At 44.9% G+C, this 16,988-nt stretch overlaps 1 protein-coding gene across 1 annotated transcript; it reads right to left on the reverse strand.

Moving 5' to 3' along the window:
• Positions 1 to 2,747: 2,747 nt before the first annotated feature.
• Positions 2,748 to 16,843, reverse strand: LOC122931213 (inhibitor of growth protein 1). The gene is made up of 2 exons (XM_044285245.1): positions 15,984 to 16,843; positions 2,748 to 4,346 (listed from the first exon to the last, which is right to left on the reverse strand). The coding sequence occupies exons 1-2, from the start codon at positions 16,117 to 16,119 to the stop codon at positions 3,643 to 3,645; spliced, it is 840 nt and encodes a 279-aa protein (XP_044141180.1). The 5' UTR covers positions 16,120 to 16,843; the 3' UTR covers positions 2,748 to 3,642.
• Between the last annotated feature and the right edge of the window lie 145 nt (positions 16,844 to 16,988).

The following is a 16,988-nucleotide window of genomic DNA, read 5'->3' on the forward strand; positions in this document are numbered from 1 at the left end:
CTGAAAAGGGTTTGAACCAAAGGAGAGATCTTGGGAGCCCTTGCAGAACATTCATGCCAGAGCTCTCCTGAAGAAGTTTCTGCAAAGTTCCGGTTCAAAGAAGAGAGGGCGTAAGGAGGAGGGTACTGTTACGGTGGCACTTCTTGCTCACCACGGTCCTGCATCTTCTATCATGCTGCAACCTTCACAGATCCGGTGGTCTGACTCGCTGGCCCTCCTCTGCCCATCTGCAACAAGCCTGGCCGCTGGAAATCAGTCTATCTTGTAGAACTGCAGGCCGCAGTCTGCACCCCTCTTCCTGGTCTTCTAACATTGACCATAAGGTGCTCACTCCCTGGCTCTTAAAGGAGCAGCGCGTGCACCCCAATCTTCCCAAACCTATGGCTGACCATCTCAGGGTGTAAAGGCAGCTTCCCCAGTGGCTGTTCCATTTGTCTGCCCGTGTACCTACCTCTGCTACTGTATTGAACCCTTGTTGCCTGCCCTGACCTTCGACCATTTCCCGACTACGATTATTGCCTGTTCCCTTGGTGCTTTGTACTGGTGTCTCTGACCCCAGTATGTCAGCTTCCAACTACACAAGGACTATTCCAAGAGGTAGCAGCCTAGTGGCTCCCGTGCAGGGTTCAGCTTCAAACTACATAGGGACTATTCCAGGAGGAAGCAGTCTAGTGGCTCCCCTGCAGCAAAGACCAGATTCGTGTATAGGGTTTAAAGGGGTTATCCAATGTCAAACAGCAACCCCCCCCATCCCATGTGCCAGGCCCCTTACACAGAATATACTTACCCAGTATAGTGAGGAGACCAGGAGCGGGGTAAGTATATTCCGTGTGAGGGGCCCGGCCCATGGGGGGGCTGTTTATGACATTGGACAACCCCTTTAAAGGGGGAAAACCAGGGAACTGCCAGGATAACTCCCTTAAGTTTATCCCAAAAAAAATCTAACTTGTTAGTTAGCACAGTAGTTGTACTGTGGTATTTATTTGGCACTTCTGAGGAGGTATTTTTTTGCTGGAATGTGATATATGGTGATAGTTCTAAGGAGGTATTCTGTGCTGCACTGTTGTGTGGAGCTGCACTGTGGTATATGTGACTTTGGGGTGTATTTTGAGCTGTATTGTTGCATTTGGTACTATTATTGATGTTATGTCTGTCCTTGATCATGTGAATAGGTGTTCCTATTATGGACTTTTGTTTTCCTACTTTTGTTGAATGCGTGGTTTTCTTATTAAAGGGAGTGGTGAGGGGCGTGACCAATAGCTGATACCAACCTGGCGCAAAAAGTTTTCCCATGATATAATAAGCGGATTAACATTATATATTGGGTTTGTGTAGCAGGGCTGCTTTTTAATCCCAGCCTGGCAGTGAAGGATGTTGCCTTTCATCATTTTTCATTTGACACCATACCAGACAACAAGGTACATGAGTAAATGTGCTACAGAAACAATTTAGCTCTCAAAAATGGATGCAGATTGTAAAGGAGATATTGCAAGCACAAAGGTGCAGACAAACACCACTAAAAACTGCATGTGAAAGCACCCTTAGGCCAGTTTCACACTTTGGGGGAAGTTTATGAAATGGTCTAAAAGAAAGATCTGTCTTTGATGCCCGCTGCAACCAATGATAGCACAGCTTTCATTTTATATCCTGCCTTAGAAAAATACACTGTGATTGGTTGCTTTGTACAACATAGATAGCTTTTCATCTAGGTGGTTAGTCCATTTTTGGGCATTTTTTGTGTTACTTGTTTGCTTTTTTCTGCATTCATATTTTACTTTAAAAGGATTGTTCAGAATTTTCTTTTTAATCCTACCCCCAGCCAGCGGGGCCTGTGAAGAGAAACATGCTTACCTGTTCCCCAGATCTCTGTACTCCACTTCCATTCCCAGTCTGTCAACATACATATGGACAAGGTCACATCTGCCGCTACAGCCAATAACTGGCCTCAGCAGTGACGTGTCCCCAAGCAGCAAGAGACATGCTGTTTGGGGACACGCCACTGCTGAAACCTCATTGGCTGCAGCGGCATATGTGAGGGGGTTAGCTGTAGTTTTTATTGGTACCATTTTAGGGTACATCCAACTTCTAATCACTTCTTTAGGAAGAGTGATCACCAAAAACTCCCTTTCTGACATTTTGCTACCTTACAGCGTTCACTGTGTTGGTTCCATGTTAAGCCCGGACCAGGAAGTTAAGAACAGTGGGGACCTAGTAAGCATCAAAATGGCAGCAGAGGGTGATCGGGGGTATACATCTTTTTTTTATTTTTACCACCATTCTGAGCACTTTTGATACTTGCCATGTATGGATCGTTCTCAGCTTCTGAGTCTGCTCCATAGCTTTCCCTGTGTCATGTAATATAAAGGTGTGCCCCCCCCCCCCCCCCATGTACTTTTGCTTTGATGTAGTCAAGCCTTTCTTCTGGATGTAGCACTGGATGTAGCATTGATATTTATTCTTGTACACTTGGGGGCTTAACAGTGTTGGTTTTCCGCATGACACCTTAGGTGTGCACCCCACTTCCTCTCCTGTTTAATAGGATGTTCTCTATGTCCACGTCTTGCTAAGCTACTTTCAGGACTATCAGCCCTTTGGTTACTGTAGTATACCGTTATGTCTCACATTATGTTTTATGATGTAACATGAGGTTTCAAACTGTAACATGGTATGCTGCTGTTCTGATTGATTTCTTTTTGGTGCTATTCTTGCATAGAAAACAACCATTCATAAAAAAAAAATACTTTCCATAGATCTGTGTATTTATTTTAAGTATCACAGCTGTACAATCTTCATACATACAGAAGGAAATGCACATTAGCTATACAACGGCATTCAGCTGCATTTCCAATTATAATACATCAAGTGCAATGCCACTTAAAATGTACATTTATACAAATTAGGATTGCTTCACTAATACCTGTGCCTGTATAAAGCTTGATCTGTGTGAATCATTACTAAACCACTGTTTGGTTGAATAAAAAAACATTGTTAATCATTTTTAAAATGGCCACTTCTGGTTCCCTGGCCAGAATTAAGTATAAAATATTTGCCGTGTAAAATGCAATTTTTGCATCACTTTAAAAATAAGCTACTTGTCTTAAATTCTGTTTGATGGACCAATAATGCATCCATAGAGCATGGGTCACATTTATAATTCACAAGGGGTATACGGAAATAAATTACAAAGCAGTGGCTCTTGAAGAAAGTCAAAATCTCTAGGGATATATGCTGTTACCATCAAATAACCCGGCATAATTGCTGGCCATAAGGTAGTGGTGAAAACATAACCGAAAACAAGACAATGCGCTGTGAGAAAACTAGTGGATGGACACAGTGCTTTTAAACGTTTTAGAAGTGCATTAGACATCCACCATAACTGATATGTTCTCCGCCCCCATCTACTCCAGAAAGGGACCGAGACGACAAACATGAGAAGACATGCATGGCATGAACAATAAACCAGCTCACTAGGTAGGTTCTTAGACAAAGGGATGGGATAAAGTGATGTTATTGCTGTCACTATAAACATGAATATCCCTAAACTTGGATACAAAAAAAGGTTTGCCACCCTCATCACCTTCACAAGGCGTGTCTGGGCAATAAATACAATGCTTTAGCCTTCCCTTGGGAACTGCTAGTCAACTACCTGTTGTAGGCCCTTTCTTTTTTGGATTTCTCAAGTGCTTTACCCATGGTTTTCTCATTTTCACCTCTACATTCAGGGCAGTACCATTTTCCTTTTGGTTTATGGTTGAGTCCAACGCATGAAAAGTGAAACCATTCTATTGGGCATTCTTCATTATCACACCCAATCATTTCACCATATGAAACTTGATTACACAGGCAATAGGTTGGCTCATTGGGGTCAATAGGGAGATCTGCAGGTGATGCTTCTCTTTCAGCTTTAGCTTTCGATCTCTTTTTCTTCTTTGATGTTTTTGGCTTCTTTTCTTTGGGTGTTCCTGATGTAAGGTCATCATGGTCATGATTAATGGTAGCATTTTCTCGATTCTCATTGTTCCTCTGCCTCCTTGATCTCTTATTGCTGGTTTTCTCAGTCTGAGAGAGAGCCTCACTTTTAGACTTCTCTTGGGTGTTCTTGCTGCTATTACTTGTACTGTCGTTTAGATCCTGACATGTTTCAAACAGTTCCACGTGACTGTCCACTTGTCGTGTCCTGTTTTCAACTAGTTCCACCATCTGGCTAACTATTTGTATCTTGTCATCACCCAATTCCTGGCTACGAATAAGAGCTCTCTGTATGAACTGCAGAAGGCGTCGCTTCTGTACTGCATCGGATTCACGTCGGAATTTTTCATAGTAGTCGTCCAACTCTTTCAGGATATCTACAATAACAAAAAGTTAGAGTTAGCAGAAGTCCACCACTTGAAACACCTATTAAGTCACTGCTCAGAAGGACCCAGGGCCTCCATAAATTACACAGATGACTATCACCATGTAAGGTTTAATTCCTCAATACTAAGCATCTGCTTTCCCTGGCAAGTTCACCTCCTGGACAAAAACTGAAAATAAATCACTTTTGATCAGCTTCCCAATTGACTTTGACGTATCACTCCTTGGCATCCATTAGCATTTATTTAATGAGCTTGGCAGCATAACTTAAAACTCAAGAGCACCCTCTGGCCTTCATGCTCTAGCAGGTCAGTATTGCTATGGCTATTTTTACAAATGTGTTGCAGCTTTTGAAACAAACAAAAACTATTACATTTCTAGTCAAAAATATATACTAAAAATATAACTAACTATCTGTTCTTGCATTGGATTTATTCCATACTGCTAACATGTAATGCACATTTTATGGTGTTTTCTTATTTCATCTCTCTCAAATAGGTACAGGTAACCTATATATTGGTTAGAGCACATTTGCACCTACTGCATATTACAACATATGGGGGCTGAGGGTTTATTTTCATATTCTTCATCACAAGAGAAAATGAGAACACAGCTTTCACCACATCCAAGGATGTTACATTTATCACACCAAAGGCAAATTGCCGTAGGTGTGATAAATGCTGAATGGATTATGGAGGCACAGCACAAATTGTGCTCCAGCGGCAAATATGTAACAGCATTGGGCATTTGGTCATCAATATACAGATCAGGGACGCAGAAGAACATCACTGCCTACGATAGAGGATTTGAAACCCAAAAGTCAGGATTCCACTGACTGCACCTTGGTAACATATCTTTCTTTCAGTCTTCTAGTACAAATTAAACAGCTGAAGGCTAGCGCTACACAACGACATTTGTTGCAGTAATGTCGCGAGACATTTTTTGTAATGAGAGTAAGGGCTCATGCACGCAAACGTATTTTCTTTCCGTGTCCATTCCGTTTTTGTATGTCCGTAAAAAATAGAACATGTCCTATTATTTCACATTGCGAAAATGTCTAGACAGGAGGCCAGAAGAATATATGATTTTAACACTATTACCTGATGGTTTAAATACAGATTTTGAATTATTCGGCTTCCTGTGAGAACGGGCTGGGGCCCCTCGCCAATGGGAGATCGGAGTCAGGCTGTTTACCAGCACTCCGATCTTCCCTTGGTGGAGGGCACCCGCCCAATATCTACATATTTACACTTCAAAAACATCAAAAATGCTGTTAGGAAACTATCAAAAATGTCATGTTTATTAAAGTACAAGAGCGATGTAAACCATACCTGAAAAAAGAAAAAAAACTCATGTAAATTTAGAAAAAAACGCATATGCGTTTTTTCCATATATCGGAAATTTAAGTGTAACTATATCAATTATTGAGGTATTCCTTAATACATACATTAAGGGGGGGGGGGGGGGGGGCGGAACGCATGCAAAACGCATATGCGTTTCTTCTATGTATCAAATATATATATATACAAAATCACATAAACTACTGAGGTTTTACTTCCAATCAACATATGCTTGGGGCCAAAATTGTTTGAAACTGAATGTATACTATTATTATGCCATTTAGAATATCAGAGAATCTTATGACAACTACTGAGAGAATATGTGGATAGTCCATTTAACCACCTCAGCCCCCCTAGCTTAAACACACTTAAAGGGGTTGTCCAGGTTCAGAGCTGAACCTGGACATCCCTCCATTTTCACCCCGGCAGCCCCCCTGACATGAGCATCGGAGCAGTTCATGCTCCGATGCTCTCCTTTGCCCTGCGCTAAATCGCGCAGGGCAAAGGCATTTTTCTGAGTTCCGGTGACATACCGGGCTCTCTATGGGGCTGACAGGCAGCCCGGTGACGTCACCGGCACTGATGGGCGGGATTTGGCTCTGCCCTAGCCAGTAAAACGGCTAGGGCAGAGCTAAAGCCCGCCCCTCAGAGCCGGTGACGTCACTGAACACACTGCTGGGCGGAAGTTACAGCCCGGCAGTGTGTTATTGAAAACACAAGAGCCTGTGCCCTGCGCGATCTAGTGCAGGGCACTGGAGCGCATCGGAGCATGAGATGCTCCGATGCCAGGCTCAGGAGGGCTGCCGGGGTGAAAATAAGGGTATGTCCGGGTTCAGCTCTGAACCCGGACAACCCCTTTAATGACCAGACCACTTTTTACAATTCTGCACTACACTACTTTCACGGTTTATTGCTCGGTCATACAACTTACCACCCAAATGAATTTTACCTCCTTTTCTTCTCACTAATAGAGCTTTCATTTGGTGGTATTTCATTGCTGCTGAAATTTTGACTTTTTTTGTTATTAATCGAAATTTACTAAATTTCTTTGCAAAAAAATGACATTTTTCACTTTCAGTTGTAAAATTTTTCAAATAAAACTACATTTCTATATAAATTTTTATCTAAATGTATTGTTCTACATGTCTTTGATAAAAAAAATGCAATAAGTGTATATTTATTGGTTTGCGCAAAAGTTATAGCGTTTACAAGCTATGGTACAAAAATTTGAATTTCTGCATTTTTAAGCAGCTCTGACTTTCTGAGCACCTGTCATGTTTCCTGAGGTTCTACAATGCCCAGACAGTAGAAACACCCCTCAAATGACCCCATTTCGGAAAGTAGACACCCCAAGGTATTCGCTGAAGTGCATAGTGAGTTCATAGAAGTTTTTATTTTTTGTCACAAGTTAGCGGAAAATGATGATTTTTTTTTTTTCTTACAGTCTCATATTCCACTAACTTGTGACAAAAAATAAAAACTTCCATGAACTCACTATGCCCATCACAAAATACCTTGGGGTGTCTTCTTTCCAAAATGGAGTCACTTGTGGGGTAGTTATACTGCCTTGGCATTTTTGGGGCCCTAATGCGTGAGAAGTACTTTGAAATCCAAATGTGTAAAAAAAAAAAAAAAATGCCCTGTGAAATCCTAAAGGTGCTCTTTAGAATTTGTGCCCCTTTACCCACCTAGGCTGCAAAAAAGTGTCACACGTGTGGTATCGCCGTACTCAGGAGAAGTTGGGCAATGTGTTTTGGGGTGTCTTTTTACATATACCCATGCTGGGTGAGAGAAATCTCTCTAAAAGTCAACTTTTCACTTTTTTTTTTTATACAAAGTTGTCATTTTAGAGAGATATTTCTCTCACCCAGCATGGGTATATGTAAAAAGACACCCCAAAACACATTGCCCAACTTCTCCCGAGTACGGCGATACCACATGTGTGACACTTTTTGACTCTCTGTCAGAATGCACATTAGTGCTGCAGCTGGTCGATCAGTTGGTCCACCTAGAAGGTAAAAAAAAAAATTGTTAGTTTGAGGTACCGGCAACAACACTGGGGAAATGTCGCTCGTGTAGACGGCTCACTACACTGGTGGTTGGGGACACGGAACCTCCTGGATACAGGAGGTTCTCGATGATCTCTTCCTGAAATTTGAGGAAGTATCTTGTTCTCCCAGCCTTACTGTGGAGAACAAAACTATTATATACAGCCAGATGAATCAAATATAGACACCTTCTTATACAAGCGTCTGGTTCTGCGGGAAAGTAAATAGGGAGCCAACATATGCCCGGGTTGGCGGCTATAAATTGAGTGGCATATCGATTTGTTTCTGCCACGACTAAGTCCGACAGCTCCGCAGTCAAGAACAGCTAAAAAAAAAAAAACACAGTGCCGATCCAATCTGAGCTGTCTCAACCCGAACTCCAGACTAGGCGGTGAAAGGGGGAACTACTGGTGCGGCTGAAGTTGGGTGCTGCCAATCAGGGTTTGCCAGCACCTCAGGGACTCTAAGGGCTCAACGGGCCTGTCTGTGCGGTGGCTGTGACGGGGGAACTAATGCACGTGCCACCGTACCAGCTTCAACTGCCCTTCTGGTGCTCGCCACTTCACCATGTTGTACGGCAGTGCTGGTACTAGGTCCAGGATGGGCTGCGCTGCTGGTGTATGCCTCACCACGTAATCAGACAGCGCCCGCCCCACTCTGCTGCCCTTGCCCACTCTGCTGCCCTTGAAGTGGATCCTGCGCAACCTGTGGTCTAGCAACACGGGGCCGGGTACGCCTGGTGGTATCAGGGACCTCAACCTCCTCGTCCGAGCTTTGGGTCAGATTGCCACTGCTTTCTACAGGTTCGTATTGTGACCCGCTGGATTCGTCAGATGAGGGTTCCCATTCCTCATCCGACTGGGTCAGAAGCCTGTAGGCCTCTTCAGAAGAATACCCCTTATTTGCCATTTGGACAACTAAATTCAGGGGGTATTCCCAGAGACTACCCAAGAAAAAAAGCAAGCCTGTCTAACAAATGGGAGACTAGCGAAGTACCGGAGGCCGCGGCGATTGATAAAAAATATCAAAACTGATTTTTTTTTTTTATCGCCGCAGCGCTTGTAAGGTGATTGTGCAGTGATCAAAAAAATATATTTTTTTGTCACTGCGGCGGGGCGGGCGTGGGTGAACGCACGTGTGGACGACCGATTAGGCCTGATCGGGCAAACACTGTCTTTTGGGTGGAGGACGAGCTAAGGTGACACTAATACTATTATAGATCTGACTGTGATCAGCGAATAAGTGACTGCGGTGCGGTGGGCTGGGCGCAAACTGCCTAACAAAGGGGCCTAAACTATCCTAAACCTAACCGTCAATACTAGTGGAAAAAAAAAATGTGACAGTTTACACTGATCACTTTTTTCCCCTTTCACTAGGTGATTGACAGGGGCGATCAAGGGATTAATTGGGGTGATGGGGGGTGATCTGGGGGCTAAATGTGCTGTTTGGTGTACTCGCTGTGAACTGTGCTCCTCTGCTGGATCCAACCGATGAAAAGGACCAGCAGAGGAGCACAGCAGCCATTTAACACCTTATATAAAAGGTGTTATATGGCTTGTGATTCGTTTTTTTGAAAATCACCAGCCTGCCAGCGATGATCATTGGCTGGCAGGCTGGTGACGAAATACTACTTTAACTTTTGCCGGCCCGCAATGCACATCCCTGCGTGCAGCGGTCCTGTAGTGGTTAAAAATACTATTTATAATAACTATGAAAAAAAATGCATAGAAAGATACACAAAATCGCATGAAGATCGCATAGAAGAGTGACCATGCAATTTTCACCAAAATCTATGTATGTTGTTCATCGGAAATCTACATTGAGATAATGCTATCTGGTGTATAGATGTTTTAAGTGATTACACTTTTAATTGTTAAAACATATTTTCCTAAAACTTTATGTTCTCCGGGTTTTTGGAGCAACACAGAACCGATTCCAGTTTTTTTAAGCAGCACACAAACCGGCATAAAAAGGACTGATCTTGGGGCATTTCGGATATGGCTACTGAGGAAGAGGTGTGAACCTCGAAACGTGTTTAGCAGGACATTCCGAAAAAGACCCACTTAACCATAATCGCGAGACTCACTATCGAAAATTCTCTAGATATTATCCAGATAAGCGATCAAAAGATCACGAATATTGCTGACAACAAATCGAATTTAATTCAAATTTTCACCATCAACGAACATTCGAAATCTCGCAATATTGTATTACGGGACTAACAGTCACCACATGGGACGCAGAGTTACGGCAGAAACAGACACTATTACTCGGGTGAATGAACGCTACGAACACAACTAAAGTCAGCGCGATCAAGGAGGGCAAGTGCACTGCATTTGGAGTGGGACGCTACTCAAATCAGCACAAATGCTACAACTAAACAGTGAGTAAAACCAGACCTCCTGCTAATATACGAAAACTTGGATGCAGCAACACCCAAAACACTGGGAGTGGAACAAAAATAACAGGGATTGATATATGTTAAAGGAACACTGCTGCACACCCATTGGGGTCACCAACCGATGTATTTCAAAATCAAGATGGTAGTGGAAATTGCATCCTAAAACTGGGAATTATTTATCCACAAGACTAATATTGTTTTTATACTAATAACTGCTGATACCTCAATACCACATTTGTTATTAACAAATCAATATTGTTGCTACACTGTCGTTGGTAAATACTGCTACAACTACATCTGCTGCTATATGGTTGCTATTTTAAGGAAACATTGTTGTTGCATAATCACTGCTACAGTTTATACCTGCTGCTATATTGTAATAATATTATTATTAACTATATTGTTACTCAACATATGTTTTAATACTATAGTTTTTATATGCTGATATTGCAGAAATAAATATATTTATCCATAATTCTATATAACCAGATGAAACGTGCCTGCTTTACTTGATAAACATGTCCTATTATTGTCCGTATTACAGACAAGGCCAGTACAGTTCTATTAGGGGCCAGCTGTAACGATCCGCACGGACCGGACGTCATCCGTATTTTTTGCGGACAGCAAAATACATACGGTCGTGTGCATGAGCCCTAAATGGTGTTGCACTGCCACATGATGCGACTGCGACATTACAGTATCCAAGTTGGATTTTTGTCCGACAGTTTATGGTGTTGAAACACAAAATGCAATCGCACACTGCAGCCAGCACTCTGCCCTGCCTTTATGCTGGATGTTGAATAAGGCATTGGTGTACATTTTGGCCAAAGCGTAATAAGCCACTCACCACGTCAAGGTCGCCTTCATGAGTGGTCCCTAACACTAGTTCCTACCTTTTATGGGCCATGACCGCCACATAAAGTCCAGGGAGCGCAGGTACAGCATGCACGCCAAGCACACTCTGCTTTTAACCCCGTCCGGTGCCATTACAGCTTTCATCGGATCCAGGGATGCAAGTACTCACATGCATGCTGAGCCTACTATATACTTCTCCTGGAGCCCAATGGCTACTGGTAGGTGCTGTATAAGCAGACTCAGTTTTATACTGACTTTAAAACCAGCCTCCAGGGGGCAGATTGACTGGACAGGTGTGCTTGACTGCTTGGAGATCGCCACGCCTCCAATACGTACTACAAAGAGAAAAATATGGAAAATTCAGCCCGCACAACCCCTAGCAGGTGCAGATTGCGATGGCGAAATAGAGATATAAATGTAAAAACACAAAATGCAATCGCACACTGCAGCCAGCACTCTGCCCTGCCTTTATGCTGGATGTTGAATAAGGCATTGGTGTACATTTTGGCCAAAGCGTAATAAGCCACTCACCACGTCAAGGTCGCCTTCATGAGTGGTCCCTAACACTAGTTCCTACCTTTTATGGGCCATGACCGCCACATAAAGTCCAGGGAGCGCAGGTACAGCATGCACGCCAAGCACACTCTGCTTTTAACCCCGTCCGGTGCCATTACAGCTTTCATCGGATCCAGGGATGCAAGTACTCACATGCATGCTGAGCCTACTATATACTTCTCCTGGAGCCCAATGGCTACTGGTAGGTGCTGTATAAGCAGACTCAGTTTTATACTGACTTTAAAACCAGCCTCCAGGGGGCAGATTGACTGGACAGGTGTGCTTGACTTTATGGTGTTGGTCTGCGACACGACAATCATTACAAAAAAATATGTCACGCGACTTTACTGAGACATGTCGCGACAAATGTCATTGTGTAGCCGTGTACCCTAAGCTATAAGTGGATAAAAGTACTGAAGGCTAAGCAGATCATTGTCTAGCTTAATCAAAATGAAATTGTTAAAGGGGTTCTGGATAGATCGTCAGCGTTTACCGCCGGCCCACTGACGTCACGAATAGTATCAACTAGCGTGGCTAAGCTCCATTCAAGTGAACAGAGCTTAGCCCCGCCCACGCTAGTTGATACTAGTTGTGACGCAAGTGGGCCGGCGGTAAACAGTGAGAAGGCCGTGGTGCTGCTGGAGTGCCGCTGTCTTCTCAAACAGCTGATGCGCGGGGGTCCCAGGTGTCAGACTCCTGTCGATCAGAAGCTGATCCAGAGGATAGATCATCAGTTAAAACAAAGTGCAGAACCCCTTTAAGTGATGCAAACCCATATCTAATAAAACAAAAGTTAGACGTAAAGACCATGTTCACACTAGGTTGGCTTTTTTAGAATCTCCAATGTAAGGCTGCTTCCACATATATTTATTTTCTACTGGAGTTTTGGCTGTAGCTTTGTGAATTTTTTTTTTTTTTTTAACGTCTTTCACACTATAGGGATAAAAGTGCCAGAAAAAAAATAAAAAAAATAAAAAGGATGCAGTTCACACAGATATAAAAGGCCACTATAAAATTCCACAAAAAACACAGATCCCCTAAAAAACAGCATTTACTTATTCTGGCATTTTTTTGTGGTAAAAAAACACCAGCGTAAAATTAATTTGTGTACGGACCTTCATGCAAGTGGTTAAAGTTTTAAAAGTCCCATCTACATGTTGCTGAAAAACGGTTTTAAGCCATGCTCCTAATTTGCTCTATTCTGCTGCGGAGAAGTGGGAAGATTTGGCCTTTGCCGATACAATGGCTGGACTCAACATCTGATCCTTCCAGGTGATCAAAGTCAACGGGGAGACTTCTCATCTCCCTTGTGCCAGAAAAGTGGCTATAAAAAAAGTCACAAACTGTGCGTTTGTGACACTTTAAGGCTCCTTTCACACAAGCAAGTTTCTGTACTGGTGCAATGCGTGAATGGAACGCATTGCACATGTACTGAATCCTGACCCATTCATTTCTATGGGCCTTTGTACATGAGCGTTGTTTTTCACGCATCAGTTCTGCGTTACGTGAAAATTGCAGTATGTTTTATATTCAGCATTTTTCACTCAGCCCTCATCCGGATGCAAAGCGTTTTTCACGTGTAAAACGCATCTAAACTGATAGCACCCGCACGGGAAAAAAAAAAAATGAACCACTGGATCCAATTGCAGACAAAACTGTAATAATTAGGTCCCAAAATTCTGCGAGTTTCACTGAACATATCCTGAGGCAATCTGTAACACTCAGAAGAGGCCTAAATGCGACTTTTTGAAAAGTAGCAAGTGCCTCTTTTTACGCTGTTCTTGCCAGCGTGGAAAGTGCAGGAAAGGGGCACGGTCAACACCCGTGACAAACTTATCTTCATCTACACCAGTTTTCTGTGATAAATTAGGCGCATCCTCCGGCAGCACAAGGGATATCAAGATTGGCGCAGAAGGTGCTTTGGGTGTGTTGTTTTTTTTTGTCAGGTCAGCAATAATGTGAGATAAAACCTCACCCCTAATGTAAGGGTTTATGCACACGAACTTATTTTCTTTCCGTGTCCATTCCATTTTCTTTGCTGACTGTATGCGGAACCATTCATTTTAATGGGTCTGCAAAAAAGAACGGACATTCGTGTGCATTTCCGTTCCGCAAAAAAATAGAACATGTCCTATTATTGTCTGCATTACGGACAAGGATAGACTGTTCTATTAGGGGCCAGCTGTTCCGTTCCGCAAAATACGGAATGCACACCAAGGAGTTCATAAACCGTGTAAAAAGAAGATGCCTGCAAAAATCTTTTCACACAACACATACATTAATATAGTTCTCCAAAGTTTTCAGAAAATTGTGAGCCTGGTCACAAATAGTGCAAGAGAAATGCGCCCAAGTAACCAATCACAATCCAGAGTTCATTTTAAAGGACCTTTGAAAAATGAAAGCAGCTGATAACTGGTTGCACTCGTTTTGATAAATCTCAGGCAATGATGGTCACCATGAAGCCATTGTGTGGTGTCATTTTCTGACTCGTATTGCTATGTACATACAGTATAGAACCTACGCCTCTCTTAAAGGAGCTCTCAGAAACCCCTTTTGATTAGTACAGGCTGGGTGCAAGGGTCATGCCCCAGATCCTCGCTGTGCTGTCTATAGGCATGTCCCCACTGCGGTCCAGTCAATAAGGCATGGCATGCGCCCCGCTGCCACCGCTAAGGTCCCTTATTGGTCACCAGCAGTGACATGTCCAGTGAGGACCAGATGTGGAGGAGAAGGAAGCTCAGCAATGGAACCAGTGACAGTGTTCTCCATCCTCACATGTTGAAGGGCTGTCGGTTGAAGTCACCGCCTCTTCAATGCCACCATGGCGATCAGCTGGTGTCGGTGGCCACTGCCAGGAGACTAGAGCAGTGAGGGCTGCCCACTGAAAGTGGGTGAGAGTAGCTTATTTTAGGCTAACGGGGGGGGGGGGGCCCTTTATGATGTCCATATACCCTAACACAGCATATGGATAAGGGACCACAAGTTGTATGTCAGGGAGAAATCCTTCTCCTTTAATAGGCTGACGTTGACTGAACCTGGGCTCTGTACAATGTAACAAGTGTTGTGCTGTGGTACAGAGTGACGGCACGTGTGGCATCTCTGCTGACCGTCCATGAAGTAACAGCTGGCACACAACCTGGTGGGCAGCGGCTGCAGACACTAGGCTGGTCACTGAGGGGCGCCTATACAGGGACGTCTTCCATCCCCATATAAACAAGGAACGGACTCTCGCACACAATAGCCATTGTGGTAGGAAATCCCTCATCATGCCCACAGAAAACATGGCCGCCGCATACGTATATACTTTTCTGTATTTTCTGCCCATATCAGTACTGTAAGAAAGCAGGCTTTTATGGACCGCCCCTCTACACATCGTCAGCCAATGAGAACAGCCGGGCGGGCAGAGACATTCAAATGAATGTAAAGAGCTCTACTTAAATCGCGAAAAGGAAGGCGAGGCAACAAGTAAGAGGCGGAGTAATTCGGCGGCCAATGAAAACGCAGGCAGCACCCGGGACGTTCTAAAGTAGAGAGTAACGGCCAATGAGCTCAAAGAGGCGGTGCCAATAGGATGACGTACGCTATCCTCCAATATAAAACAAGCAGTGTGCGCTCCAGTCAGGTTAAAGCGCGGCTGGCGTTTAGAACAGATGTAAGGGATTAGTTATCGGCGGCAGAAAAATACATAAATATGTCTTTCCCCTGCCCTTCGTCTACACATAAAACAGAACTGTGAGGCGTGTACACGGCCAGCATAGAGCACCGAGCCGCTAGCAGGACGTGACTTGTCCCCTACCGACTGTCGGTAGCGTTACCACAATAAGTTACTGTGCGGAACCCGCTGACATTCAGCCCCAGCAGACGAGACGCAAACAAGGGAGGACAGCAGGAGACTCCCCGAATGTGACGCATTTCCAGGGCCGTCTCTGGGGAACCGAGTGACCCGCTACCGGTGTACGGTGCGGGGGAGGAGGGGGCTACATGCGGCGCACTGCGGCCCCAACACCTCCGAGCCCAAGTTCCACTTTCGTCCGTCAGGGGCGGCTGACAATGGAGATGACTTTCCGTGTGTGTAGGACAATGCAGAGCTGTCCAGCTGTGTGACAGGGCAGGTAATCCAGCTGATGTCTGACTAGGAGAACACAATGAGGCAGAGGAAACCCTGCCCACCACTACAGCACAGTTACTACTACAGCCACTCTGATGACTGTACATTCCTCCGAGCTGGCGGCTCCGTACACTACAGGCAGCCCTCCTTTTGTGCGGCGGGTTTATTTCAGGTGACTTTAGCTGGTGTCGGAGCTTTTGTTCCGCCCTATGACAAGTGTCCCTCCAGGCAGGAGCACAATGCCGCACACATATGGAGGAGCCAGACAAAACAGCAGTAGCAAAAAGTTGCCCGCACTTCCCCCTCCAGACAGGAGCCCTTACCTTGGTATTTGGCGTCAATCTCTCTCATCAGGGAGACGTTTCTTTGCAGGTCGAAAGGCAGAGACTCGATGGAGTCCAAGTAATCCTCCACGTAGTTCACCATGTGAGTCTGGTCGCCGTTGGTCGGGTTTAACATCTTGTGCCTCTCCGGTCTCCAGCACAAACCCACCGCCAGGCTCCTGCCAGCTCCAGGATCTGTCCTCTGAGGGCACTCGCTAATAAGCACAACCTCCTCCCTCCTCCTGATGAGGAATACACGCAGCCTCCAACTAGTAATGCACTAGTGCTAAGCGCAGAGGGACAGAAAACACAAAGGCTGGGGGGCACTCGGTGCCTGGCATCAAGCCTCCAGCCGGTGGATGCCCGGCCACGGCAGCAGGGAATCACAGGCGCCAGGGCACGGGAGGAAAAAAAAAGTGCAGCAGTCTCAGCAGCTGATTGAATGGCTGTCTTTCTGGACAACTCGGGAACAAGACAGTGGAAGGAGGTTGTGGGGTGTGTGTGTGTGTGTAAAGGGGGTGGGGAAAGAGGTGGGCGCTGGGAGTAGAGAATGCAGCAGGCTGGAGGATGGAGTGGTCACTGCTCGAGTCCCCGGTGTACCCGCACCGTCCGCCCGCTCGGTACGAGGTGCCTGTGCTCACACAGCAGTTACAAACACTTGGAAAACATTCCTCCCTCTGCCTCTAGAAGACAGGGAGCATGCGCAGTGCGACCCAGGAGCTGTCGCCGGTTCCCCGTCTAGTTTACAGCGCACAAATGCCTGGGCTCCTCCCCCTCTCGGGCACGGCGCTGCTCACACTTTCACATAAAGTTACACTGGCCCTCAGTGCTTATCATGCACTTCTCCCGCCTGTGAACGCGGACATGACATTCTGACAGCGCAGCCCTTGTCACAAGAAAACTATCAATCCCAGAAGCCACCTGTCACGGAGGGCCAGCCAATAGCGGCCGCCTCTCGCCATTTGTGGGCGGGGCATGAAGCGCGCCGCCCTACAAATCTTTCAG

The sequence above is a fragment of the Bufo gargarizans genome, chromosome 3, assembly GCF_014858855.1.
Source record: "Bufo gargarizans isolate SCDJY-AF-19 chromosome 3, ASM1485885v1, whole genome shotgun sequence".
Lineage (NCBI taxonomy): Eukaryota > Metazoa > Chordata > Amphibia > Anura > Bufonidae > Bufo > Bufo gargarizans.